This window comes from Ochotona curzoniae, unplaced genomic scaffold (assembly GCF_017591425.1).
Source record: "Ochotona curzoniae isolate NIBS_2020 unplaced genomic scaffold, NIBS_Ocur_1.0 scaffold_4505, whole genome shotgun sequence".
NCBI classification, from domain to species: Eukaryota; Metazoa; Chordata; class Mammalia; order Lagomorpha; family Ochotonidae; genus Ochotona; species Ochotona curzoniae.
In genome coordinates, this window is record NW_024467118.1 from 2,604,301 (window position 1) to 2,631,501 (window position 27,201).

A 27,201-nucleotide genomic window follows, 5' to 3' on the forward strand; every position below is an offset into this window, starting at 1 on the left:
AGATCCTAACAGCGACACAAACCGCCCCAGCCATGCTGTGTTGCGTAGGAGGTGATGGCAGGAAGCAGAGTCTGTCCTGTGCCCCGTCAAGGCAGCCCCATCTCCCAGGAGCAGGGCTTCAGGCTGGGTCCCCGCGGCGGGAGGCGGCCCTGAGCTCCAAGCCACTGCTCTTCTTCAGCGTCTCCTTGGAGCCCTCACCCTCGGCAGCTTCGTTTTCCTGCTGACTCAGCCTCTTGCTGCACAGACACAGGGCAGGACACAGTGGGCTCAGGAGCTCAGGCCCGTGCCCCGGGCCCACGGCTGCCCCTGGGGGCCACATGACATGGATCGGCAGCCACCGGGGACCCAAGTGCTTTACAGGCTCACATGAACTGCCCCCGGTCCCCTCCAAAGTGTGGGGGCTGGGAGCAATGGGGAAGACATGCTGGCTTCCGCCAGAGAGGCATCCAGGGCTGACCCGGCTCAAACCCCACTGCGAAGCGGCCGACGGCTGGCCCTGGGGACTCCGGGCACTGTGCGAGTGCTCAGCAAGGAGCACGGGGGCTACGCGGGGCCCCTCCCTTGTACCTGAGCACTGCCGCGGGCTGCTCCACAGAGGCCTGCTCCTCACGCAGGGGTGCTCCCGGGTCCCCCCTTTCCGCGGGTGGGGGCCTCTTCCTTTTGGTCCTGAGCGGCTTTTCTGTGGATAACATGTAACGCTGGTGTGGCTCCATGGCTGCAGCCTGCGGCCCCCAAGCCCGCAGCCCCGGGGCCTCTGCAACCCGGGGGCCTCAAGCCCACCCAGGCTGGCTCCCTGCTTGGCAATATCACAGCATTCAGCACTCAGGGAAGATGTGTGCCAGGGAGACGCTGGGCCTTTGCCAAGCCCGCATGGCCACTCCCTGTGGCCTCCTCCACCCTGCAGCCCTCCAGCCCTTGGTGCAGTGACACACAGGACAGTGATGTTCCGGCTGGGGAGGAGGGCTCCTCACCCATTTCACAGACTAGAAAATAGAGCTGAGACGGGGCTGATGCTCTCGGGCCCGCGGGCATTGTTGCAGCCTCCCATGTGCTGACGAAAGCCCAGTGAGGGTAAGCAGGGTGCCTGCGGGCGACAGGGAGCCCGTGGTTCCAGGCACCATGGCGCCACGTCCTGACTCACCTGGCAGCCTGCGCTTCGTAGGGAACAGCTGGCTGTCTGCAAGCGGCACCCGGGCCAAGGCGGCCAGCTCAGACAGGAAGTTCTGCTCGGCCTCCTGGGTGCAAACAGGAGAGGCTCTGCTGGGCTACCTGCTGCCCTCCACCCCACTCTTACGAGGGACAGTTGCGGGGGGTTCCCACGTGGGGAGAACCCAGCCAGAGCGGCTGGCATGGGTGGGAGAGTCCTGGATCAATTCCTGTCAGGCCATCCCTGCAGTTCTCATCTTCTGCCAGCAGGGGGTGGACAGCACAGAACTCTGCAGTGTGGCTGGACCCCGAGTGGCCGCCCACCTGTGGTGCTCTGCACGCTGGGGAACACTGGCTTTCCCGGACTGGACGGGTTAACAGCCCCAGGGGGCTGGTGGTCATGTGGAAGCCCGCATGGCAGCCTCGGCCAGAGTGACCCAGTGGGGCAACGAGGCCATGGGGAGAGGGAGAGAGAGGGAGAGAGACAGAGGCAGGCATGGGGGCCATCGCGGGGTCGGCCTGATGCGGCTCAGCTTCTCTGACTGCTGCCCTGGGAAGTGGTACCTGCAGCTGGGTCTCGAGCTGGGCTTCCAGGTTGTCTATGGCCTGGGCTTTCTGCTGGTAGGCATCCAGGCGCACCTGCTGGTGCACGGTGAACTGGGCCAGGAAGCGTGCCTGCCGGGACAGCATCCTGGGGGGAGGGTGGAGCCGGCAGCTGAGCAAAGAACCCCACCAGAACCTTCCTAGGGGCCTGCAGGGGCCATGGCTCTGCAAACCTTGGTCGCATCCAGAGCAGCCTGGCCTTTGGGAACACCCAGTCAGACCCTGAGGCTGACAGAGGGCAGGCCCAGCTGGACCATGCAGCTGCAATAGAGCCGAGCAAAGAGGCAGCACGCCGTCTGGGCCCCTAACAGGCCTGCGATCTTCTCACTTTTAAACTCAGTCACCCTTGTGAGGTCCTGAGCTCCACATTCCCAGCCCAGCTCTGTCCCAGGTGGGATAAAAGCCAGGCCCTGTCCCCAGGCAGTCCCATCTCCTTCTCGGAGGCCCTTGCCGGCTCAGCTGACCTCCAGCCCGCAGCAAATGGCAGCATTAAAACCCGTGACCCTGCTCCTGTCACTCCCCCTGCTTCTTCCCTCGTGACGGTTTAAGACAGGTGACCTGGCAGAGCCTCCCCTAGGCACGGCCTTGCCGCCGACACCTTGACTGGGCACTGCAGAAGGCCACACGCATGGTTGCTGTTACAGACATACTCGCCTTGGCCTTACCCCCTGCTGCCTATCCTGGGCTTCCTGGGGCTGCCTCCTGGGTCAACAGCCTGTACCCCACATGCCCCCTGTGACGCCTGCTGCAGGGCCAGACCAGGGCTGGGAATGCCAATTGGCATGACTGGACGTGCCCACTGATCTGTGCCAGGTGCTGTGCACTGAGGAGGAAGTGGCACAAAGGCTCCAGGCCTCCTCGCATGGACAGGCAGGAGACGAGGCAGGCAGAGTCTACTCCTGAGGGCACAGCAGACAGAACACGTAGCACGGGGCCCCACAGGTGCAGCCGGGACTTCACCTGTCATGTACAGCCTGTGAAGCACCGAGCACTCCAGCAGCCAGCCCGTTCCCTGTCGGTGGCTCGCGGCCTTCTTCCATTTTCCGCTGTTTGTAGCTTTCCGTTCTCTCACCTGCCATGGTTGAACATGTGGCCGTCAGTCAGGTGTACGCCGGGAGGTGAGCATGGTGCACCTGCTCCTGGAGATGGTCCAAATCCCTCTCCGCGGTGCATGGAGAAGCAGAGAGGCAACCAGGCAGCTTCTACCCTCAGAGTCCCAGCCTCGTGCCAAAGGACTCAGTGGGCACGGGCAGCTTGTACCTGCCAGGGCTGTCCCCAGTCCTCCCCTGGGAGCTGGCACTACTGCTATTTCTTGGCACTGCTTCTAGTTCACTGGTGCAGCTGCCATAGAACCCTTGGGTTTGGGGAACAAAGCAGTCAGGGATGCTGGTGTGCCCAAGCTGGGCTCAGGGCAGCATCACCTTGGCCCCAGGAGAGTCCTGGCTTGGACAGTGAACCACAGGGGTCCAAATTCCTCCCTACTCAGCGGCTCTGGGCTGTTTCCACTACAGCAGCTGTGGGACATCCTAGGACCACTGGCCAGTCAGAACCTTCCAGCTCTTGAGGCTTAACTTGGGGGGTTTCTGGGGGTTAACTCTAAAGACTAAGGGAGCATGTGGACTAAGCCCCATCCTACGTGGGGCAGAGCCCACCTGAGCACCCTGTCTCCCTACTCAGAGGCCGAGTGTGGGGGAGGTACGACCCAGAATGGACTGGGGAGTGGTCCTCCTCGTGTGCGACTATGGCAGCCGGGAACACTGCCCTTCCCATCAGCCCCTTGGGCGTCATGGCCCAGAGCCCGCGGGGATCTTCCGGCTCGGCGCATCTTTGCCCTGGCCTTCCTGACTTCAGGCCACCTGGCACAATGAGGGCTCTAGCGCTCTGCCGCCAGCAGCTCAGCAACAAGCTCGTTTCATTCAGTTGGCCTGCCTGAGCGGCAGTGGCCCCACTCCTGTTCTTGTCCCGACTGATGCACTGAAAGACACCTGCTGTGCGTACAGGTATTGTGGTGACACATGTGTGCACGCACACACATGTGCGTGTATATGTGCATGCCTGCAAGTGTGCATGTAGGTGTGCACTGTGGGCATGCATGTGTATGTTGTACATGCGTGTGTGGGTGTGTACATATGCCCTGCACATGTGTTTATATAAGCATGCATGTATATTGTGTCGGTATGTGCACATGGCTGTGAACATCAGTGTATACACATGCTATGTGCTTGCATGCTTGCACTGGGTGCGTGTGTGTGTGTGTGTGTGTGTGTGTGTGTGTGTGTGTGTGTGTGTGTCTTTGGGGGTGAGGGAGGGGATAAAATCTACTAAGAAAACGCAACCGTCCTCAGTCATTTCCCACCTGCCGTACCCTGCAGGCTGCGCAGCTGTGCCAGCCTCCTCTCCCCGTGCTCCTGCAGGACACGCCCCACCTGCTGGTAATAGTCCTGCACCAGGCGGCCGACGCTGGCACCGCTCACGTACACGCTCTCCACGGCCGCCTCCAGCAGTGTCCTCTGTGGGGACCATGACAGCAGGGTGGTCAGTGGACTTGCCCCCTCCTCCCCGCCTGGCTAAGTCAGAGAGCAGACAAGGGGTAGCGGCTGGTCTATACCAGCACAACCGCTCTGCTTTCCCAGGGGACCCCAGCGGCTCCCACCCTCAGCAGCCGCTGCGGGCCCTGGACCCTTCCCCAAGCACTGAGCTCCGAGCAGCCCCTGAGGGTGTTGGGGGAATGGAAGGCAGGCTCCTGCTCCAGCAGAGGCCGAGGTGTGTCCTCACACCCCATCCCGTGCGCTGGCAGCAAGCGCCCACTGCGGGCCAAGCTTGGAGAACTTCCAGGCATGATGGAGGCCTTCCCGATGGCGCCAGGCAGACAGAGCCCTGATGCTCCCGTGACCCAAGGTGCCTGCATGTTTAGGGCCGTAAGGTGCGGGCCGTCGCTGCTGTGCTGATAAGCCCTCAGGCCACGCAAGGCCTGGCTGTGCCAAGGTCGCCACAGGCAGGGCATGGAAGGCCCAAACCTGTGCAGGCTGGTGCCTAAGTTGACAACGATTTCAGTGTGTGAACGCTGCTGCGGACGTCCACATGGCCTGGGACAGGGACAAGGACACACGCCTGCGGCCACCTCTGAAGTCTGCCAGGGACATCCTGTGCACCATCTGACACGAGTGGGGGCGTCTTACCTTTCCCTCAGGCTAGAGGGGGGCAGCCGAACAGACACAGATAATGCATGGTCCCGGCTACACAGCCAGGACCTGCCACTATAAGGAGGCTTTGGATGTGTCTCAGTCTTACCATCTGAGCAATGGGAAACAGGACAATGTTCACCATGCAAGACTTGGAGAACTCAGAACCCTGCCAAGTACCCATGTCCTGACTACCCCACGCCAGCACCGTTTCCCGCCCCTAGGTCGGCTCTGGGACATGGGGAACCTGTGCATACCTTGAAGCCATCCCTGTCCTTGGCCCGGCTCCGGGAGGCCGCATGGCGCGCCTGCCCCAGCAGCGCCTGTCCGATGGCTTGCTCCATGTGCTGCTGCAACAGCTGCCCGACATCCCGGGCCTCCGCCAGGAGCTGCTGCTGCAGCTGCAGCCGCGTCTGCTGCGTGTCCGCCTCCAGCCGGCCGGCCTCCTCCAGGACACGTGCCTCCTGGAGGACAAGCACTGTGAATCTGCAGCCTGCCCTGGGATGCGGGCGACAGGGGCGGGAGGTGGCAGCTTCTGGGCTGGCCAAGTCCCAGGCCGGAGAGGCTTCTGTGCATGCTCCTTAGCCCCTTCCAGAGGCAGTCATTAGACACCAACTGTATGCCCACCCTCTATGGGCACTCACGCAAAGGGACCTTGCTGGCTTTTCTAGAACACCAGGGCTCTTCTAGAACATGCAAGAACTTCTGGGAAGTGAGCAGCCACGCCAGGCTGGGAAGGAGATCTGCGTGCATGAGTCGTGTGCAGATGGCCCAGCAGGTGCACAGGACACTGGGGGGACTGCCAGTCCTCACAGGAAGTGAGGGGACTCAGAGCCAGGGTCATGTCCTGTCCAGTTCCCCAAGCTCCCCTGGCAGAGCTAAGGGACAGCGACTCACCTGTGTGTGGACATCCAGCAGCCGCTCCCAGGGCTCAGGGCGCCATGAGTGACCCTGGATCCGGTATGCCTGGGCCTCAACCTTGGCACTGGGACTTACCAATCCTTTCCTTTGCTCTCCTGAAACCTCTGAAGCGATGGCAGAGGCCCTTTCCTTCCCCAGCCAATGACTGTAACCCCCACCCCGACTCCCTTGTATAATTCTCATTGTCACCCACGCTCCAACTTTTGGTATGTGGGTGACCCTGCGGGGCTGCCCATGTTCTCCCCCAGTAGATAGATGCTAAACTAACTCAACCAAACCCCAACCCCAGTCTCTAAACCAACCTCATACCCTAAGTCTAAACCTTAACACTAACCCCTAAACCATCACCCCCTGGCTCAAGCACCTGAGCCCCTGCCAGCCCCCCACATCGGGGACCTAGATAGAATTCTGGGGCTCCTGGCTTCGGCCTGGCTCAGCTGTGGCTGTTGCAGGTATTTGGGGAGTGAATCTGGGAGTGGCAGATCTCACTACCTCTCAAATAAATAAAATTTTTTAAAAAAGCAATAAGCTCAGGCCCCAGGCGCAGGGAAGGGAGATGGTACAAGGACATGGGGAGAAGACAGAGGGACCCTAGATGGAGCCAGCCCTGCCCCGCCCCCAACACCTTGACCGGGATGCTAAGAAGTGTGGCGTGCTGGGTCGTCTTACCAGGGCTCGGAGTAGCTGCCACTGGTGCTCGTCCAGGCACTGGGAAGGGCCCTGCTCCAGCACGTGCTGCTCCCGCAGCTCCTGCAGGAGCGTTTTCTTCCCGCACAGCCTCATCTGTGTGAGTGTGGCAATGGCGCTGCTGCGGAGGGCCAGCCGCCGGAGTGCTGAGCGCAGCAGCAGGTCCTGCACCTGCAAGATGCCCCGCGTGGACCTTGGGGAGAGCAGAATGGGTGCTGGGGTCAGAGTACTGCCCAGAAACCCCCAGGCAGGCCTGCACTCTGCTGCCTGCCTTTCCCCGACCTACTCCCCCGAGCTACCCTCGGCTCCTGTTCCCCTCTCTCATTTCCGTAGTCGCAGTCTAGCCAGGGTCCAGACACATGCGTACACTGCGGTGCACATCTCAAACCGAACTCCTCTCCAGCTGGGCTACAGCTGAGTCCCCATCTCAGCAATCTGAGTCCAAATCCGGGGCCAGGGTGGGGGAAGAGAGAGAGACAGAGACTTTCCTTCTGCTGATTCACTCTCCAAATGTCCACAGGGTCCAGAACTGGGCCAGCTCAAAGCCAGAAACCTCATCTGGGTCTCCCACATGGGTGCAGGGGCCTGGACACTTGGGCCCTGCTCTATTGCTTTTTCAGCAAGCTGGGTCACAAGTAGAGTGGCTAGCGCCCAACAGGATGCCAGGCTCGCAGGCGGCTTAACCCACTGTGTCACAGTGCTGACCTGGCCCAGGTATTGTGTGGACGCAGAAGCGGTCTCAGGCAGCAGGCAGTGCAGGGAGCTGTGTACACCACTTTCCAACAAAACCCTGCATGATGGTCCCTGGCAGATCCAAAATCAAGACATCTGCAGGCCAAGAGGAGCCAGATGGGAGATTGAAGAAAAGAAAAAAGGAAGAATAAAGAAAAGCAGAAGGGGTAACTGAGACCTCAGTGGACCTCGGCTGCAGTTGAAAATACTGAGTGTGACAAAAGTCACAAGAGCACACCTGTGTGAGGGGTTATATAAGGTGTTTCGCCACCGAGAAGCGATACACAAATTGTCCATTGCGCACTGATACGCCTGGGGTGAACTGATGATGAGGCAGGCAACGTTAGCCCACCCGACAGATGAGAAAATGGAGGCTAAGGAAATGAATTTGTACCTGGTCGGGTGAATTCTAATTCCAGGTTTGATCCAGAGCACTCTGCTTTCACCCCATTTCAGGGTTCTGTTTATAATTCGGCAGACCTTCCATGGCTCCGTAAGAAAGTATAAGGCAGGTGGGGGGGTCAGTTGTGTGCCCCCCCTTGCATGTAAGAACATCAAGACTGGCTGGCTCAGTGAACTGCATCAACGTGGCATCCCTACAGGTTCCACCCAAGACAGGTCCAGGAAGCCCTCAGACCTGACGGCCAGCAGATCAAGAACTCTAGTAGTGACACATCAGGCACCATTTTGTGCAGTGTGGCAAAAGCTTTAGGACTTCAGGGACAACAGTGTGCTGTGTATGTCTGAGCTGGGAGCAGTCACTGAGCTCAGTGTATTGCACTGGTTCTGCAGGGAAAATAATAATGACTATGGCATTGTACGAGTCAAAATAGGTCCATGTGACCCTCAGACCTGACGGCCAACAGGTTCCAGCAAGGTCAGCACCACCAACAACCTAGCTATATAGGACACCTCGTGTCTCGCTAATCCTGGGAACTGCTCCAACCGGAAGTGGGAGAAAGCTTGTACAGACAACGGTGCAGCCTCAGCATAGAATCACAGGAGATGGAGACTGGTGAGCCAGGAGCCGGGGCTGCAGAGACCATGGTGGAAATCTAACATAAGAACCCAGACCTGGAACTAGCTGGAGTTAGCGGCACAAGTGACTGCAAACAAACAGCCATGTGCCAATCACAATAAGTAAAATCAAACTGCAGACCTGTGGGTGACACAGCTTAGAAACCTGCCCCAAGGAGAAGACCCTGCTAACCAGAAGTACAATCACCAAGAACAAAAGAAGAGACAGAGGAACAATGAATATTACTGAGGACTCCTCTACAAAGGAGCAAAAGCTTTTGCCAAACTTAGAGTTAACTGAGGAAGACAATGGGAAAATGGGGGCTACAGAATTCAAAACACTTGCTGTAAAACTTAACAAGAAGCACATAATACAGGAGTTCAAAGAATTTAAGGAATATATCACACAGAAAATCAATAAAATGAAAGCTGACATATCAGAAATTAAGAATACAGTGGAGAGTGTCCAAAATAGAATGAATGAAGCAGAAGAAAGAATCTCAGAATTGGAAGATGTTGCCTATTACTAAACCTGGAAGCAGAGCTGGGTCAAACTAAAAAAAGTATTTAAGAATTGAAAGACACTATTAAAAGGCCAAATATAAAAGTTATGGGAGTCCCAGTAGGTGCAGAAAGAGAAGCTGAGTTTACAAATGTATTTAATGAAATAATAAGGGAAAATTTCCCTAATCTAGAGGAAGAATTGGGAGACAACATCTAGGAGGGGCACAGAACTCCCAACAGGCTTGATCAAAAGCGATCTTCATCAAGACACATGATAATCAAGCTTTCTTCAGGCCCGGCGCGGTGGCGCAAGTGGTTAAAGGACCTCGCCTTGCACGCCCAGGATCCCATATGGGCGCCGGTTCTAATCCCGGCAGCCCCGCTTCCCTTCCAGCTCCCTGCCTGTGGCCTGGGAAAGCAGTCGAGGACGGCCCAAAGCTTTGGGAACCTGCACCCGCGTGGGAGACCCGGAAGAGGCTCCTGGCTTTGGATCGGCATAGTATCGGCCCGTTGCGCTCACTTGGGGAGTGAATCATCGGACGGAAGATCTTCCTCTCTGTCTCTCCTCTCTGTATATCCGCCTTTCCAATGAAAAAATAATAAAAATAAATCTTTAAAAAAAATAATCAATCTTTCTTCAATCAAACATAAGGAAAATATCCTCACATGTGCATGTGAAAAAAAAAATCAATTGACATATAAAGGAATGCCAATTAAACTCACAGGAGACCTCTCACAGGAAACTCTACAGGCCATGAGAGAATGGAGTGACATATTCCAGATTCTAAAAGCAAAAAATTGTTGGCCCAGGATAACATATCCAGCAAAGCTCTATTTTGTCTTTGAAAATGAAATAAAATTCTTCCACAGAAAAGAAAAGTTAAAAGAATATGCCTCCTCCAAACCTGCCCTACAAAGGATACTTCAAGATGTTTTCTTGACAGAGAAGAGGAATAGCACCTACCAAAACCAAAGGCAAACGGGAAGAACATCCTAGTAAAATGACAACAGAAGACTAAATCAATGAACAACCCATTCTTAATATGACAGGACCAAAATACCACCCATACATATTAACCCTGAACGTAAATGGATTAAACTCATCAATCAAACATCATGGATTAGCAAACTAGATTAAAAAACAAAACAAAACAAAACAAAACCCATCTGCTTATTGCCTATGGGAGACATATCTCACCAACAAAGATCAATGGAAACTATATCTCATGGATTTTTCTGTTTCATCTCTTCAAAACACTTTCCTTTTTTATTAACTTCTTCACTAGCTCATAGATCGTATAGTAGCATCATTTTCTTCAAGAAGGTTCTTGATTTTCTTTTTTTTTTTTGTACGAGTCAATATACTCATTTGGTCATGTGTGAGATACCAATGTGTTGGTATCACATTGGTCATTTGGTATCATGTTATTTAATTTCATGGTGTTTTTAATTTCTTTTTTCTCCTTGTTGCTGATTTTGTTTTGTGGCTTTTCATTTAAGGGGATGTATAATAACTGTGTAATGGAGACTATCATATCCAGATGTGTAGGGTGCCATGCAGATGGACTCCCAGTGAAACTGTTTACTATATCTTGACAATAGGATGTTGGACTCTGTCATTGTCCATGCCCGCAATGATGGGCAAATGACTGTTTATGAAGAACTAACTGTACTATAGAAATAACACAGGGAAACTCAATGAGGAGGTTTGGACTTTGGGAGGGGGTAAGGGAAATCTCAGGGCCTATGGAACTGTATCATAAAATGATCATAATAATAAAGAAGTAAACATTTTAAAAAGAAACTTAAAAGAAGTAAACAAATAAATATTAAAAAAAAAAAAAAGAACATTGAGGCTGGGAACACCCAGGATGCCACGCTCAGATCCCTTGGGGAGGACGCACTACTCACTCGTCGGTGAGGCCACCGAGTCGGCTCAACACTGCGCGGATGGTCCTCTCGTGGCCTTCCCGCAGCTGCACCTGCAGCACCGCGGACAGCGCCCACTCCTCCATCCACACCTGGATCCAGGAGAGAGAGACAGGTGAGCAGGCGGGAGACCCAGCCAGAGTCCTGTCGTCAACCTTGGTCTACTGGACTGCACGCTCTGTTGGCGCTTGTCTAGTCTCCTGCGAGATCATTAACATCTATGTTTCCTTCTCCAAGTTCCCCCACCTGCAGGTGCATCTTAAAGCATCTGTAACCTGTTACCTGGGGATTGAGGACGAGGCCTACTTTCCTTTGGGTAAACAGGCATTTCCTGTCCCAGCCTTGTTTACACAGTGATTGATCTTTTCCTGACTTGGCTTTGGTGCCATCCTGTTTAGTACACACTGTCGGTTTTGGTTTTCATCTGCCTGTATCTCACCCCCCTGCTTTAACTACGGTCGCTTGTAGTGACGACACTTCCCCAAGGGTTAGCCATCCCTCCCTCTCCTACACAAAGCCATCCTGGCTCTTCTGCGTGAAACTTAGGTTTCCTTGAGAGGCAAAGTGAATTTTCTGGCATTTGAAAGGAATCAACAGCTTTGCAAATGACGTTTTCTCACTGACTGCTTGGTATTTCTCTCATTTTCTTTATGCCTTCAATGATGCGTTATAAACTTTCCCAATGGGGTTTCTTCTTAAAAATGCATTTATTGATTTGAAAGGCAGAGATACAGAGAGAGACAGAGAATCTTCCATTTGCTGGTTCGCTCCCCAGATGGCTGCAATGGCTGTAGCTGGGCTGATTCAAAGCTAGGAGCTTCATCTGGGTCTCCCACATTGGTGCAGGGGCCCAAACACTTAACATTATCCCATTGCTTAACGTTAACAGAGAGATGGATCAGAAGTGGAGCGGCCAGGACTCAAACCAGTGACCAGACAGGTATGTGGCGCCTTGGTGCTTTTCCTGCTAGGCCACTGTTGCAGCCCATCCTCTGAGCCTTTAAACTCATGGGTCAAGTTTATTTCCTGGTGCCTCTTGCTCTCTTTAGGGCGTTGCCAGCTGCTGCAGGTGCAGAGGAAAGCCATGGGGCCAGGATTCGGATTTTGTTTGACAAATGTGCTGAGCAGCTCTGGTGGCTGTGATGGCTGTGGATTGCTGTGGCTTCTTCAAGGGGACACGTGTGTGGGAGCACAGCTCTTTCTCTGACTTGCTCAGGTCTTCCTGGTGCAGCCAGACTCACCGATTGCGTGGCCTCTCATTTCCTGTGTGAGGGAGAGTCCGTGGGCCCCTGCAATCTGAATTTACTCCCTCTGTTCAGCTCTGCATTTTCGGGTTTCATCTTTGTACCTTCTCGATGGACCATGATCTCCACAGGCCATGATGGCCCTAAAGGCGGCCTCCTGCCTGACCTGTGGTTGGTCTGACCTACATATGGACCCACACTGACAGCTTGGGCCACAGTGGGCAGACCCTGCCTGGTGGGGTATATGCACATGGGCTCTGTGACCCTGGCATGACGAACCCACCTTGTAAGCCCATTTCTCAGCATCATGCATCTGTCACTCAGCAAAAGCTTACGCAGCCCTGCGACTGCCTGCCATGTTGCGCCCTTCTCCTTGGTGCCGAGGCCTCATGGCCGCGTTATTGGGGCAGCACCTGCTTGTATGATTTCGGCAGGATTCACTGTGGTCATGGTCACCATCTAGGCAGGAGGTGCCCAAGAGCGCAGGTCCAGTTCTTGATTTGCAGGGTCTCGGTTGGCCCAGTGCAGCTGTCATCACTCAGTGGATTCTACGTGTACCCCACCTTCAGAACAGAGGGATGGTGCGGTTGCAGGTTCTCCCCACTTTGGGTCGGATCTGTTGTCTTGGTTCTGTCCTGCCCCATTTAACTCCCTTGGCACAATATAATTTCTCATTTCCTTTTGCTCTTGGTCTTCCTTCATTGTTTTGAATGCCACACCTTGGCCGTCCCTCTGCCCAGTGGTTTTCCATTGTGAGCACGCCTTCCTGGCCCAGCAACACGCACGCTGACGGTCTTCCCAACCTCAGGACGCCTGGCTGCTGCTGGCTGAGTTTCTTTTCCCCCAACACTTGGAACGGCTGTGCTCCTCCAGGGTCGCCAGGCTCTGCTCCTGGCATCCAGCAGGACTTAGGGGTGGCGCAAGGAAGACTGTGAGGAGGGATGCCTCAGCCTCTTCCACATCCTCCCCACCCCTGGTTAGCTCCTGGGCTGCCCCCCGCCACTCTCCTGCATGCTTCTAGAACCATGTATGGGCATTCCTCAGTTCCCATGGGTCAGGTGGAGTGCCAAGCCCAGCACGCTCTGAGAGGCCCTTTGCGACCAGTGTCAGAGGCCCGGGACATTGACCTGGGGAGCCAACCAGACACGGACACCGGCTTCCTCCACTGTCCCTCCCTCCCCGGGGGCTGCAAGTTCCTTGGCCTGGGACCCAGGATTTAGGAGGAATCAGATAAACTGGGTTCTATTTAGATTCCTGGGGAAGATACCAGGCCACACATGGTAACTGCCCAAGCTGCATCGCTGTTGCCAAAAAGGGAGCAACGTTTGGGGCCAGTGAAATGGCTCAACAGGCTAATCCTCCACCTCCAAGCTCCAGCATCCAATATAGGCACTGGATTGTCCTGGCTGCTCCACTTCCCATCCAGCTCCCTGCTTGTGGCCTGGAAAAACAGCAGAGGATAGCCCAAGTGCCTGGGACCCTGCACCTGTGTGGGAGACCTGGAAGCAGCTCTGGCTGCTGGCTTCGGATTGGCTCAGCTTTGGCCGTTAGTCGTTTTGGAGAGTAAACCAGAGGATGGAAGAGTGCTTTCCATTTCTCCTTTCTCTGTAAATGTTCCCTTCAAAAAATAGTGTTAAAAAAAAGGAACTGGCCTTGGTACCAGGAACCAGCGGCCGTCTGCAGGGACCAGCAGCCAGCACTGCCAGAGCTATCTCCCGGCCCCTGCCTGCCCCAGGGGACATGGAGGTCCTGCCCATGAGCAGTTTTGTGGACTCTGGGGTGCAGGAGGCCATGAGCAAGACATATGCTTGAGTGCTGCTGCAGAGTCCCCCTTGGACTGTATTGCTTTGATTGTCTCAAAAGTGGCCATGGCTACATGCTGTATTCACACTGCTGTGCCAAGTCCTGATGGCCTCTCGCAGTGCCTGAGGCCTGAAGTTGGCTTCCATCAGGGCAGGCCGGGCTGCAGCTTTGGCGGAGGGATCTGCTCCCTGTGTCTTCCAGCTCCTGGGCGCCCCCCATCCTGGCCCGGGGGCTGCACACACTGCCCCTGTTGCCCTCATTTCCTCTCCTTGGGACTCTGGCCTTCCCACCTCCCAGAAGGGCCCGCGATGACCTCGGGCTCAACTGCATGACCCGGGCAGCTCATCCTGCCCACCCTCCTTCCCTTACTTCCACGACCAAGTCCCTGCTGCCACATGCCCAGGCTCTGGGGGCAGGGGGTGGACACCCCTGTGGACTGTTACTCTGTGGTGACACTGCCAGGTTCTTACCCCCCAGACCCAATCTCCATGACACACGGAGTGTATACGGCCTCTCCCTGCCACTGACCCACCGCCCCTTTCTCTTTTCTGTCTACTTACTTCCCCCATTCCCTCGGTGGTCTCCAACATGCATCTCCTCCCCCCACCTCCAGGCCCCAGCACCTGCTCCTCTTGCTCCAGCAGCTCCTGGAAGAGGCGCCACTGCTGCTTCCGGAAGCGGTCCGACTGCCCCAGCTGCCGCACCATGTTGGCCTGCACCTCCTGTCGCAAGGATTCGCACTCGGCACCTGGCAGCCCCGCCTGGTGTGGGAGTGTCTGCAGGAACAGCGTGTCCACCAGCCGCTGGAAGGCATGCACGGTGTTGCCGAACAGCTCCTGTAGCCAGAGCCATATGGGTCAGGGGCTGCCGCCTGTCTGGGCCTCCTGCACGCCTTTGCACGCTTCCCGCAAGGCGCTGAAGGTGCAGAGATGGAACTCCTATGTCACACACAAGTGTGTACACACACACCCTGAGACACTCATGCACAGAATGTTTGTTCATGCACACACCCCCAATGACACCCATATGTGCAAAGACATGTATCAGAAACAGTTACACTCACACACAACCTGGTGCACATAGAAACAGTCACACTTACACAAGCATACAGACACATACCTGCACACACAATTACACAGGTAAGCACGTGTACACACAGGTACACATCTATATGCACACACCTGCACACATAGTTTGGGGATGTACCAGCTGCCTTGGAGCCCTCTCAGATCCCACAGCCCGGATCAAATCCCCGAGCTACCCGCTGACCTGGTGCCCTTCACTTCGGGCACCTGCCCTGGCTCCCTGGGTGGACCTGGGAGGATTCTCATCCTCCCCTGCCACCTGCACACTTAGGCAAGTTCTCTGCCAAGAAAAACACCATGCACATGGCAGAGGTACATGCTATTCCACTCTGCCCCTGCCACCTGCTGATGCAGAACACCCCAAAGTCCACCTGCTGAAGCGAGTGAACAGGGAGGCCGCGGGTCACCACGCCACCTCACTGCCTGCTGCCACCTCCACTGCCCCACCCGTGAGGCAGTTCTGAGTGGGTGAGGAGGTGGGTGGATGGATGGATGGAGCCCCACCCCACCCCATGTCTTGTGGTCCCGAGGCCCATGTGCCCGTCCTAGCCGAGACCACGCACCTGGCAGAGTGTGACCATGGCCTCAGCGGCTCTGATGTCCTCCTGCTCCTCCAGGTCACTCCGCGTCAGCCTCTGCCTCTCCAGGACCCCGTGGAAGGCCTGTGAGGAAGGCAGCTGATAAAAGAACAGAAAACACCAGCCAACCCCAATCTGCTCAAACCTGTCCTAGAGCTGGGAAACCAAGGCATGGGGCTGACAGCCAGCCAGGCCCTGCCCTGCCCTGCCCTGCACAAGAGCCTGGGCCTCAGCCTGAGGAAGCCCAGACAGTGAGGCCATGAGCTGTGCCCAGCACCAACAAGGGCCCAGAGAAGCAGGCTGGCACTGCCACTCCTGCCTCCCAGGCCTCCCCACTGCTGTGGACATGGTCACTCGCATTTTGTAGGAGGAAGGCCGAGTGCTCGCGCAATCAGCAGATGGCTGCTGGCCCCGGTGCTGTGAGCAGAGCCGCTAAGCATGATGGCCATGGACAAGTGGCCCCTTTCCTCATCCAGGGAAACACACAGAGCTAAACGGAGTCCTGTTTGTCTCCCTGAGCTTTGGCCGGTCCCTGTGGCTTTGGCAGATTTCTCCCCCATTCTACTTGCTGTCTCCCTGCAGGTGTCTGTCCCTTTCCAGGCCAGACCGAGGGAACATGCTAACCTGGCCACCCCCTCCCTCGGGTCCTGCTGCAGGGACAACTGCTTGCCCTGCCTTCAATGTGGGGCACACTTGTGCCATGTGCACCAGTGCTTGGCCACGCCCTTTCACTGATGCTCCCCCTTCCAGAAGATGTGCAGGAGCCGCGTGGCCAGGGCCACGGTGGCCGAGGGACGGGGCTCCAGGCACTGGGGTGACATGGAGGAGGCCAGGAGCTGGCCTTGTACCTGACAGGTCCTGCACAGGGTAACGGGCACCGAGCACCCAGTTGGCTCAGGCTGTGTGTGCCCCAGGCAGCACCAAGCTGTGGCAGTCACCTGGAGGAACTCCTTGGGGCTGGCCATCAGCTGGGCATCGGCCAGGAAGCTTCTCCGCTCCTCTTCCTGGGCTAGTGTGAGCTGTGTCATCCTCTCTGTGTGGTGAGCCAGGGACACTTTGGCCAGCTCTTGGCCCTGCTGGACAAACTCTGTGAAGGAAATCAGTTGTAATTGACAGGTGACAATGGGGCCTGCCAGGGGCTACCCGCTCTCCAGGCTGTACCCTGACCAACCCACGCACCCTGCAGCTGCACAGGGTCCTATGACCCTGGCCAGGACCACGGGGTACAGCTGAGTGACAGGGCTGGCCTCTGAGCATCTCTGAGGTCATTCCACCCCCCCAGCCACCTAGACACCCCTTCTCCACATTCCCAGTGGTTCTGATGAGAGATGCTGCCAAGTCATGGAGGCCTGCAGGGAGGAGGCATCTTTGGGCTCAGAACCCTCATCAGCTCTGCTTGTAAAGTGAATGCCCAGGCCCAGGGCCGGGACCGGGAGGCTGCCCGTCTCCTCCTCCCAACCCTGATGGGGGCATTTCCAGCCTGGGCCCCAGCTCACGCCTGCTGAAGCGCTCCGCCTCCTCCCAAAAGGCTTTATGTTGCTGGGTCAGGAGTTCCTCCCTGTGGCGCGCCGACAGCTTCCCCTCGGCACTCAGCAGCTCCAGGCCGTGGGAGATGGCGGCCAGGCGGCAGCGGGTCTCCTCCTGCACCTGCAGCCGCAGGGACTCCACGGCCTTGGCCAGGTGCACCCGTGCCATGGTCCTCTCCAGGGCATCCTGAGAGGAAAACACAGGGGCAGACGGACAGCGGCTGTGGCACTGGCTTCTGCACGAGGGCAGAGCTTGACAGCTCACTTCTGAGGCTGAGCACGCAGGAGAGCTTCCTGGAGAAGACGTTACTGGGCAGACCCTCTTCCCTGCCTGCCGGCGTGGCCATGCCCAGGCTGTGACCCCAGCATAGACCCTGGGTGGGAGTGTGCGCCAGGAACAGGTGCTACACACTGCACAGCAAGAACCACAGGATGAATAGGGCTGGTGCCTCCCCCAGCGCGAAGCTGACTTCCCCTCAAGCCCCCAGCTGCCTCAGCTTGGCTCATGCCCTAAGTCTGACTGTGGAGTCTGCCTGGATCAACCACCCAGCCTGGTCAGGGCTTGCTCAAGATTACAGGGTCTTCAGTCCTCCCCTGCTTGTCCCTGTCCTTGGCGCCCCCTCCTCCAAGCCTCACTGCCCCCAGGCTTCTGTCTCTGAGCCCCAGGCTGAGCCGCCATATGGTCCCATTTTCTGTGCTCTTCTGGGTTCTGACAGTTGTGAGCAGGGAGAGAAAGAGGGATATCTTCCACGAACCCAGGTTCCAATCTGGACCCCGGCCCCACGCCCTGGTGTTTCCTCCAACAAGCTGACAGCCGCCCTCAGCCTGGGACCAGTAGAGGGCGCAAGAGGACAAGCAGAGGTGCCAGGTGCCCGTGGATGGAGGGTGACGGCCAAGATGGGACCTGGGCTGTGGTCACCCCTGAGGTGAGGGTGTTTGGACTCCCTCATGGAGCCCCACACTCCATGGCAACAGAGCCAATGGCAGGTTCAGGTTCAAGGAAGGGTGGGGTGGACGGAGGGACATGGGCAGAGGGACAAGACTTGTAGGGGTGGTGGGCTGCTTGCTGAGAGGAGCAGAGCCCCTCAGAGTTGAAGTGCAAACATGGCTCTACAGTGGGTGCTGCACGACCCTGGGGGTCCCCTTGCCCCATCCCTGCCATGCACTTGACCCTGCACGTCAGGGCGGAATAGGCAAAGCTGCAGAGTAACAACGGCCAGGGCAGCCCGGGTTCCACTGGCCTCTGCTGTTTCTTCCATGATGCAGGCCAGCCCCACCTGTCTCAGAGCACCTGTTCCTGGAATCTCTGGGTTCCCAGTCTTGATATTCTGGGGTGCCTTGTGGCACTCACCAGGCCCGGTTGTTCCTGGAGCTGACCGGCAGCTGGCTGAGACATGGGTGCTGAGCACATCCTCCCGGCCCTTGTCACCCAGCAGAGCAGTGACAACTGCTCACAACTGCTGCACCTGCTGGCGTGGAGCCCACGGCATGCTGGGGGAGAGCTCAACCGGAACGCTCCCTGTGAGCTTGTGTCTGTCCTGAAGTCCTGGCATACAGCCGGCTCCCCAGTACCCTCATACCCTGTGGCACTACAGGCATTACCGTGTTTCCCAGATGGACAGATGGGCAGTGGGTGGGGGAAGGGCAGGGGCATGGATGGGAGAGCAGTGGAATGGGAGAAGGGTGGGTGGATAAAAAGGTGGGTGGTGGATGGATGGATGGGTGGATGGGTGGATGGGTGGGTGGGTGGATGGGTGGACGGATGGGTGGGTGGGTGGTGGGCCCATGATAGGTGTATGGGTAGATGGTTAGATGAATGGATGGATGGGTGGGTGGGTGGGTGGGTGGGTGGTGGGCCCATGATAGGTGTATGGGTAGATGGTTAGATGAATGGATGGATGGGTGGGTGGGTGGTGGGCCCATGATAGGTGTATGGGTAGATGGTTAGATGAATGGATGGGTGGATAGGTAGGGAAAGGTTGAGTAGGTGGATGGGGTAGGTGGGTGATTGGGAGGATGTGTGGATGGGTGGATGGATAATGGATTTGCTGCCTTTTTCAGGGTCTCTAACTCCCAGCTAGACTTTAGTCCCAGGAGACTCTAAGGTGCCCCAGGCCCCAGCTCCCACCTGTCTAGTGTGAGCCGTGTCACGCTCCCTTCCCCCACCCCCACATTACCAAGGCCTGCATGTCCTGAGCCTCGTGCAGCAGGCCTTGGGCCACAGTCATTCTCTCGGTCAGCGCAGTCACGAGCTGGCGGGCCCTGGAGCTGGAGCACTTCAATTGGTCCACAAGAAAATGCTGGATGTTTTCCATCTGTTTCCAGAAAGTTTCCATCTGTGAAAGCAAGGGGGAGGGCGAGAACTGTCGCTTCAGGAAGCCGCACAGTGTGTGCCTGGGAATTGTCCTTCACTCCTGAGGGTCGACGGAGCTTCTCAACCGTTCCACAGTCTACGTGACTTCATCTCGGCCACTGTCACAAGCTGGGGAGCACCCCCTCCTCAGGCCATTGTGGACGCCAGTCAGCACCCGGGAGACTTCACAGCAAGGAAGGAGCCCCCAGCTTCCGCGCTGACAAACTCTTAAATAGGATGTAACTGCTCCCCAGGTGCTCATGGGCTGTGACCAGAACCTCCTGCAAGCTCCCACATCTCTATAAGCGATTAGCCACATCCTGGACAAAAAAGCACAAATGGCCTCAGAGAGGAGGCCGCCCATGCCAACACTCACTGCAGTCTCAGTCCATCCGGGCATCAGTAACAGAGCCAGAGCCCCACGAGGCTCAGGTATCTGGGGCATTCCCCGGAGAGCCGTGACAAGGACACCAGAGGATGTAGTAAATACAGGCCATGTCCTTCACACACCCGAGTGCAAGACCAGGTGTGCCTGCGTTTCAGCTCGGCTCCCTTACTCGCTGTGGCTGGGTCTTTTCAGATGCTGAAAGCAAGCCTTGGTGCTGTGCGGGGCATGGGGAGGGGCAAGGCCCACGCCGACCACACTGTTGTGGCCATGGGTCATGATGCTGGGGGCTCTTATCCTTGGCCAACTCCGCAAGAAAGCTATGCCATACAGACAGGTGCCTCTGGCAGCTTGGCCTCCTGTCCTGGCCAGGGATCTCGAGGCAGCTCAAGGAGTCTGGCCTTGTCACTGCTTAGCTCCTCATCGCATGCCACTGCTGTCTTCCTGGCACCCTCCAGCTGCCCTGAACCTCTGCCAGTAGGTAACCTACTTCCAGCTTCCCCAAGAGGTGGCGGATGGCCAGCCTTGGACCCTGCACACCCCAATACCCGACTCTGGGCCCAGTCAGCTCTGCCCTCCCAGGCCCAGGGAGCCAGGCTACTCCCTTGTACTTCTTCAAGACTCTCAGTGGATTACGTGCCTGGCACCACAATTCCCCTCTGGCTCCTGGGCGACCCACCCACCTCCTCTCCCGCTGTCTCATCCTGATCTAATAACCTGCCCTGAAGCACGGGTGGCAGGACCCAGGCCTCAGTGACACCCCTTTCTCACCCACTCTCCCTCCATAAGAGCCTAGGCCACCATGGGGGTGCCAGCAGGCGAGGTCACCAATACGTGGCAGAACATTGGGATAGCTACAAACCCTTTCCCTGAGAAAAAGCAGAGGCAGACAAGGTGGTCCACGCAGCTGTGGAAAATCAAGGGACCCTGGAATGCAGGCTCTGCCCCAGGCCACCTCATTGTGACTCACAATTCTAGAAGCATCTACGTTCTCCACATTCTGACTTGAACACTAGTGGAGACCTTTGTCACATGCATCTGGATCTTAGCATATGCAGTAGACTCACTTCTTCTACCCAACTTGCCTTTGGCTGGGGTTCTTATCTCAGCAGGCAGACCCCTTGCCTTGTGCCACCCTCCCAGCTCTCACCCTTGGCCCCACTGCAGCTGCCTTAATGACACTCCTGCTGGCTCAGCCTGAGGGTATGCCCCAATCCTACACAGGGAAGCCATGTGGTCCTTCTGCCAAGCCTCCTCTCCTTCCTGCTCCAGGTCTTGGGCTGACTAGTCCTTGGACAGATCTCCATGGGTTCCCTCATTCTCCCTGCCCTGTAGCCTTCCCTGGCTCCCATCTCTGCCTCCCCCTGGTCCATGCCCATCTTCGTCCGCCTAGCCCCATGGTGGTCTCTTCCTCTGTTATGGAGACTTCCCTAGCCATGGCCTTGTCCTGCCCTGTGTGTCCTTCCTATTCCCACACCCGTAAACCTCTCTCAAGGGTGGCTGGCTCTAAAGGGCCGTTTGAATCTCCAAGGTCTAGCATGATGCCTGGCAAAGAATAAATGATGAGGTTTGCGTGTTTGTGTATGTGTGTGTGCATGTGTGTGATGTGGGAAAACGCACAGAAGGCAAGAGCTATTTCTGAGAAGCCAGCACCTCTGGACTCCAAACCAGGCTTTTCTAGAGTGAGGCTTGGGGTTTGAGAAGCCAGCAGCAGCTGCTCTGTCCCATGGGCCAGCAGTGTCACCGAGGGCGACAGGGGGGACAGGGAACTGTGTCTTGAACAATAACAACATCAGTCTCGAATTAAAGGAGGGCGATTCATTGATTGCCTTTCTCTGGCGCTCAAGGTCAGGGGGCACTCCCTGGCCATGGCAGTCAGCTCTCGGACCATGAGAGGGGCCGCCCCACAGCAAGGGGGCCACACAGCCCACGTGTTCCATGGGATTGGCTTTCCAACCTGCGGGAGAGCCATCCCTGCTTCCCCCCATCCCACCAGCGACCCCAGTGCCCATGCAGCCCCCATTCTGCTGGGAGTCAGCTCTCCGACCACATGAGGGTTCCCCCCAGGGCCCCCACAGCTCACGCACGTGGCCCACCAGCTGCTCTGAGAATTCACGCTCCTTCCTCTCCACCTCTACCAGGGCGATGTATTCGGAGTCGCCAGTGCCCAGTAGATCTGCGTTGGACAGTTTGGCCTTTAGCTCCTTTTCTAAGTCCTCCAAATCCTGGTGGGAGAAAAAAACGCAAGGTAGCAACTAACAAATCCTCCAAGTCTTAGTTTTCAGAAAAATCGGTGCTTATACAGCAACACAGCCTCATGAAACACCAACACAGCCTCGTGGAACACAGCAACACAAGCGAGTGTTCCGCATGTTTGCCCTGCTTAAGGTTTCATGACTGGAATCTACTATCCTCCACACACAGCTTTAAGAATAATGGATGCTTTTCTTCTATACCCACCCCTAACGGGAGACTGCAACTTAGCAACAGAACAGTGTCTTCTAATGCTTATGAGGTCATAGGTGATGTCATGATGTCTGGGGGGTGGGGAGGAACGTTTCTGCTCTGCCTTCTGGTTTCCATGGGAAAGGAGTATCGACCACAATCCAGGGGCGGGAGTGACAGGTGCGGCATTGTGGGTTCAAGAGCAGGAAGAGAACGCAGCTGCTTCCTCTTTGGGATGCACCATTTGGAGGAGGCCATGACTTCCACAACAGAAAGCCTGAGAGGTGCCCGGCTTTGTGCTGTTGGAAAGCCCTGGTGGCTGTGGGTCCCAGCTGGCTTCTCTCGGTGATAACGCGGCATTGCTATGACCACCTCTAGTTCTCTTGGATTCCGAGCTTGGAGAGAAAAGGGGAGTTTACTCATGAAGACCCCAAACCCCAGCACAGAGTGTGGGGGCAGCCAAGGGGACCCCTGGTGCTACACCCAGTCCTGGTGTGGGTCCCTCTGCACCAGGAGCAAGATCACAGATGAAGTCACTAGTGAGAACCCGGGCAGAAACCACATGTGGGTTCCAGAACTTGGCCACAGAAAAGGCCGGCATTTCTCCACATGAGGAACCAGCAAGCTGGGATCTTGTTCTAAGTCGCCTGGCCAGAAGTGGCGATGCTGGGCACATCCTCACCCTTGTGATCCCATGCACCACAATTCATTCCAGAGGGCAGCTGTGTTTCTGAGAGCTTGTTATACTTCTCTGGAAGCTTCGAGGCTGATGTGAGCATGAAGGGTGACCATGTGGACTGTGCTATTGCCACTGACAGCATCCTGCTTCTCTTCAAGAGGTGGTCCAGTTGCCAGGGCTGCGATGGTGGCAGACGTGGGGTCTGATTGGAGGTCCACGGGCCTCCATCATAACTTGCAGTGTGGCTTCACTGTTACTTATGTCATCGCCCTGATCATGTCCACCATCAGAAAGCCATTGAATGTCACCGAGTTTCAATTTCCTTAGCAGTAAGACGAAGACAGTGCTGCCAGTCATGGGGCCACCAAGAAGATGAAGTGAAGCCACCCATGTCAGGCAGGGTGCACATAGCCCCGTGACCTGGAGTGATGATGATGATGGTGACATACTTCCTTCTCTCCCCTGGGATGCTGCGAGGCACAGGGATGAACCGGCCCCTCCTAAGCCCCTGAACCTCATAGCAGCAGTGACAAGCACGGCGACAGCCAGAGATGAAGGTGGTGGCAACGGCCATGAGGGTGATGAAGATGATGACAATGGTGGCTGTGGTGATGACGGTCTTGGTGATGATGACGTGGTGGTGAGCGGGTTGAGAACGATGATGATAATGGTAAAGCGGGTGCAGGTGATGGCAGCAGAGCTGGGAGGGAAGGCTACGAGGATGGTGAGGATGCTCGTGGTGTTCAGAAGGAAGAGGAGAAATGAGGACAGAGGTGATGGGAGTGCCACCAAGGCTGACTGTGGGCAGTGCCGACACCCCATTGACAAGGAAGTGATGGCGGCTGCAGTGACAGCCATGGTAGCCGGATGGGACTGCTGCTGACGGAGAGGATGACGGCAGCTCTCACATGCCCAGCTTGCCACCTCGTTGGGCACTTCATCCTCGTTTCTCCTCCATGCACTCACACAGGACAGGAACTGTCCCAGCGTGCAAACAATGGCACCAGGAGCCCGAGAGCCCGCAAAAGACAGAACAGGATGTCAGCACCAACCGATCTTATGTGAAGCCCCAACCTTTACTGTTTCTTTCCTGCACATGAAAGAAACTTCCTACAGGAGGATGAGGGTAACAAGACAGAGTCTAAGGCTCCATAACCAAGAAACAAATGACCTGGCTAAAAAAATATACCAAACACACAGAAAACAATGAGCAGCGATGGCCTTTGAAGGGTGGGTGTGGCCAACACTTGTCTCTTGTCTGCTTTCAACATTAATGAGACATTGATATGTGCATGCTTACTTTCATGTCATTATATTATTTAAAAGTGCATATGACAACAAACTTTCTGCACGGAAGCTACCAGGAAAGCGATGTGCTAACATTGTATGTTGCAGAGCCAGCCTGAAACACAGGCTGAAGACTGACAAGTACTTGCCTTCTCTTGTTTCGAAAGAATCCTCTGGTGTAACTCATCATCAGCCTTCTTTTTAGGAAGAGATTCCAGGAGACACATTTTAAAAATCTGCATGAACATCTGCAGCCAGAAAAGGGGAGATGAGAAGAGAAAGGTTTTAACAAACGGTGTCTCCCCGTTGGCTCCTTTCCCACATCCCCCGCCTTCTCTCTTTGCACACCTCTTCAATAGGTTCATGGAAAAATGCATATTATGGACAAATGACATAGATTTAAAATTCCTTTAAATGGATCTTTTAACTCCATTTTTCCATTAACTGTTTGAAGCACCTTGTAGCTTTGGGTTCATCAGTCATGACAGGGGCCTACTACGCACTATACTTCCGCAAAGCTTTCAAAGAATGTTTCGTTTCTTCCCCATTCACTGCTTCAAGCATGTTTGTCAGGTGTCCCCTTGGTGCAAGGGTCCACAGACAAAGAAATATACAAGATAACATGGGGTTGCTTCCTGTGGACACACTCAGAGGGACAGGGGTTGAGCCACTGACACAGTGCCGCTTTGACAATGAAGAGACATCCTTCAGACCAACGAGGGCCCTCCCCCAAACGCAGCAGCCCTCGGGGGCAGGGCATGACTTCCTAAGGTTCGGCCAGGGCCGCATTCCTGCGGGTACAGGTGCACCTGAAGCCAGGAACCTCGCTGCCAGATGCTCAAGCTGGGATTTCTCATGTCCTCCAGCAAGTCCTCCCCCATAGACCTGGGTCCCTCACCTGTGAAGTGGGGGTCGCTGTGCACCCCCACCTCTGTGTCTCCCAGTGGTCATGCCTGCGAGAGGGTGGGCAGGAAGTCATGCCACTTACCATGCGCTCCTCCTGCCTCAGTGCAGCGTCCACTTGCAGCAGGGTCCTCAGGTGAAGGCTGTACACACACAGGCCGATGTCCACGCTGAGGGGTCAGGAGGTACAGATAAGACTCTCAGGCAATGAGGACTGAAGTGGGCACCCGGGCGGAATATCCCTAGTTCCTGGACCGGAAGTCCAGGGTGGTCCCAACCTGCACCAACCTGATGTCCCAAGCAGAAATTCCACACTTGCCACCATGTTCATGCACAAGAACATAAAGCACACGTGGCACTCACCACCAGATTGGGGCTCCTAACACCCCCCAGGGGCTGCCGGCAGGGACCCCTCACGCTGTCTGAATCCCAGTAATAACCAGATTGGGGCTCCTAACACCCCCCAGGGGCTGCCGACAGGGACCCCTCAAGCTGTCTGAATCCCAGTAATAACCAGATTGGGGCTCCTAACACCCCCCAGGGGCTGCAGACAGGGACCCCTCAAGCTGTCTGAATCCCAGTAATAACCAGATTGGGGCTCCTAACACCCCCCAGGGGCTGCCGACAGGGACCCCTCACGCTGTCTGAATCCCAGTAATAACCAGAAGGGGGCAGCTGGGAGGGGAGGCAAGGGACATGAAAGTCCCTTCTTTCCTACTCTGAGCCGGGTCACGTCTGTCACCATGGTAATCCTTTCTCACCGTTACAAAGGAGAGATGCGTGTACCCATTTTACTTGAGAAACATGTGGCTAGGTGAGTGCAACCTTGATCCTGCTCTTCCACGGGCAAAGGTGTTCTCAATGACCACACTCCACCCAAACTGTTGCACAAATGCTCTTTGTCCAAGGGCTGAACAACAGCCCAAGGGACGGCCCCAACCAAGAAGGCTTCCCCATGAGGGAAGTATCTCATCCCCTGGGCTCCCTTGAGGACCAATGTCAAGTTCAAGGCTCTGAGCCCATCTCCTCTGCAACCCTGAGCCTGCTAGTTCCTGGTTCATCCCTTCATAGCAACGTTAGGGCAGACAGAGGTCTTAGCCCGTGCATGTACCTGCCAGGCTGGGCCTTGAGCCCCCACCACGTGCTGACTCCTGCCCCGTGATGAGGTAATTTGGAGGAGACCTGGTTTTGTTTCTTGCTGCTGTGTGACCTCAGGCAAGCCACTTGGCTGCTGCACATCTCAGCCTGTTCTTGTCAAACAGGGCCCGGAATGTTATCCACTTCACAGGGTTGTATAGGAGAACCCATTCCTTCACTAATCAGTGTTTACCCATCCTTGAACTCAGGTTCCCCCGTTGGACAACAGGGGGCGGCAATGACAACAGGGACTTGGCCTCTGCTTTTAGAGGCCCTGGTCAGTGCTGGCAGCTACCACGCAATGCCAGGGCTCCCTGGTGACCAAAGGGAGGTGCCCTTGTCCTGTCCCTGACAGGATCAGGCCTGACAGTACCCCTGATGCTGGCTGACACTGCAGTAACAGTGCTTCTGGGACCCAGCCCCTGCTGGATTGCTTTGTGTCTATGGCTAAATCCCATAACCTTCCTGAGTTTCCGCAGCTCTCAGAGAAGCCAGCCCCTGCTGCCCTCCACTGCCTGCTCACCTCTCACAGGCCAGCAGCTCGGCAAAGGAGCGCACGCGCAGGAAGGTACGGCTGAGGAGCCTGTCGTCGCTGGCCGCCGAGTGGACGCTGGATGAGGAGCTGGCGTCGTCCTTCTCGGCCTGGCTCAGGCTGGCCAGGCTGCTGGACGGGGAGGCCTCCATGGGCTGGTGCGGCAGAGCAGCCTGCTTCAAGTTCTCATGCAAAGATGGGTTGGAGGAGCCGTCGGCCAGGGGCTGGGGGAGGATGGACATCACAGTTAGTGCCCCAGGGCTCTGTGGTGGCTGTGCGGGGGAGGCCTGGACAGAGCAGGTGGGTCAGGAATGTGGGTGCATAGGACAGGGCTTCTGCCCCCAGGGTCACAGCCACAGCCCTGGGACCCACAGCTCAGCTGTGACTATAAGGGCAGCCCCTCGGTAACAGGCTCCCACCCAGAGGCTCCTGACCTGGGCTTGTTCCCCAAATACCCACCAGCTCCTTATGCTCTGTGCCCCCCCAACTCTGACCTCGCCCCAACAACCTGTCTGCCCCGCTC

At 56.3% G+C, this 27,201-nt stretch overlaps 1 protein-coding gene across 1 annotated transcript in view; it reads right to left on the minus strand.

Annotated features, from left to right (window-relative positions):
- EVC (EvC ciliary complex subunit 1) overlaps nt 1–27,201 on the minus strand; it is a 37,038-nt gene continuing 9,837 nt past the window's right edge. Inside the window, exons 4-21 of the mRNA XM_040966171.1 lie at nt 26,670–26,902; nt 25,095–25,179; nt 24,256–24,354; nt 21,783–21,920; nt 19,135–19,293; nt 16,928–17,144; nt 16,370–16,518; nt 15,417–15,515; nt 14,392–14,604; nt 10,704–10,813; nt 6,522–6,732; nt 5,189–5,395; nt 4,115–4,259; nt 2,710–2,821; nt 1,711–1,837; nt 1,142–1,235; nt 568–679; nt 1–236 (exon numbers count right to left, since the gene is read on the minus strand). Of these exons, the coding sequence (XP_040822105.1) occupies nt 119–236; nt 568–679; nt 1,142–1,235; nt 1,711–1,837; nt 2,710–2,821; nt 4,115–4,259; nt 5,189–5,395; nt 6,522–6,732; nt 10,704–10,813; nt 14,392–14,604; nt 15,417–15,515; nt 16,370–16,518; nt 16,928–17,144; nt 19,135–19,293; nt 21,783–21,920; nt 24,256–24,354; nt 25,095–25,179; nt 26,670–26,902 (2,628 nt within the window). The 3' untranslated portion in view covers nt 1–118. The remainder of the gene's footprint in view (nt 237–567; nt 680–1,141; nt 1,236–1,710; nt 1,838–2,709; nt 2,822–4,114; nt 4,260–5,188; nt 5,396–6,521; nt 6,733–10,703; nt 10,814–14,391; nt 14,605–15,416; nt 15,516–16,369; nt 16,519–16,927; nt 17,145–19,134; nt 19,294–21,782; nt 21,921–24,255; nt 24,355–25,094; nt 25,180–26,669; nt 26,903–27,201) is intronic.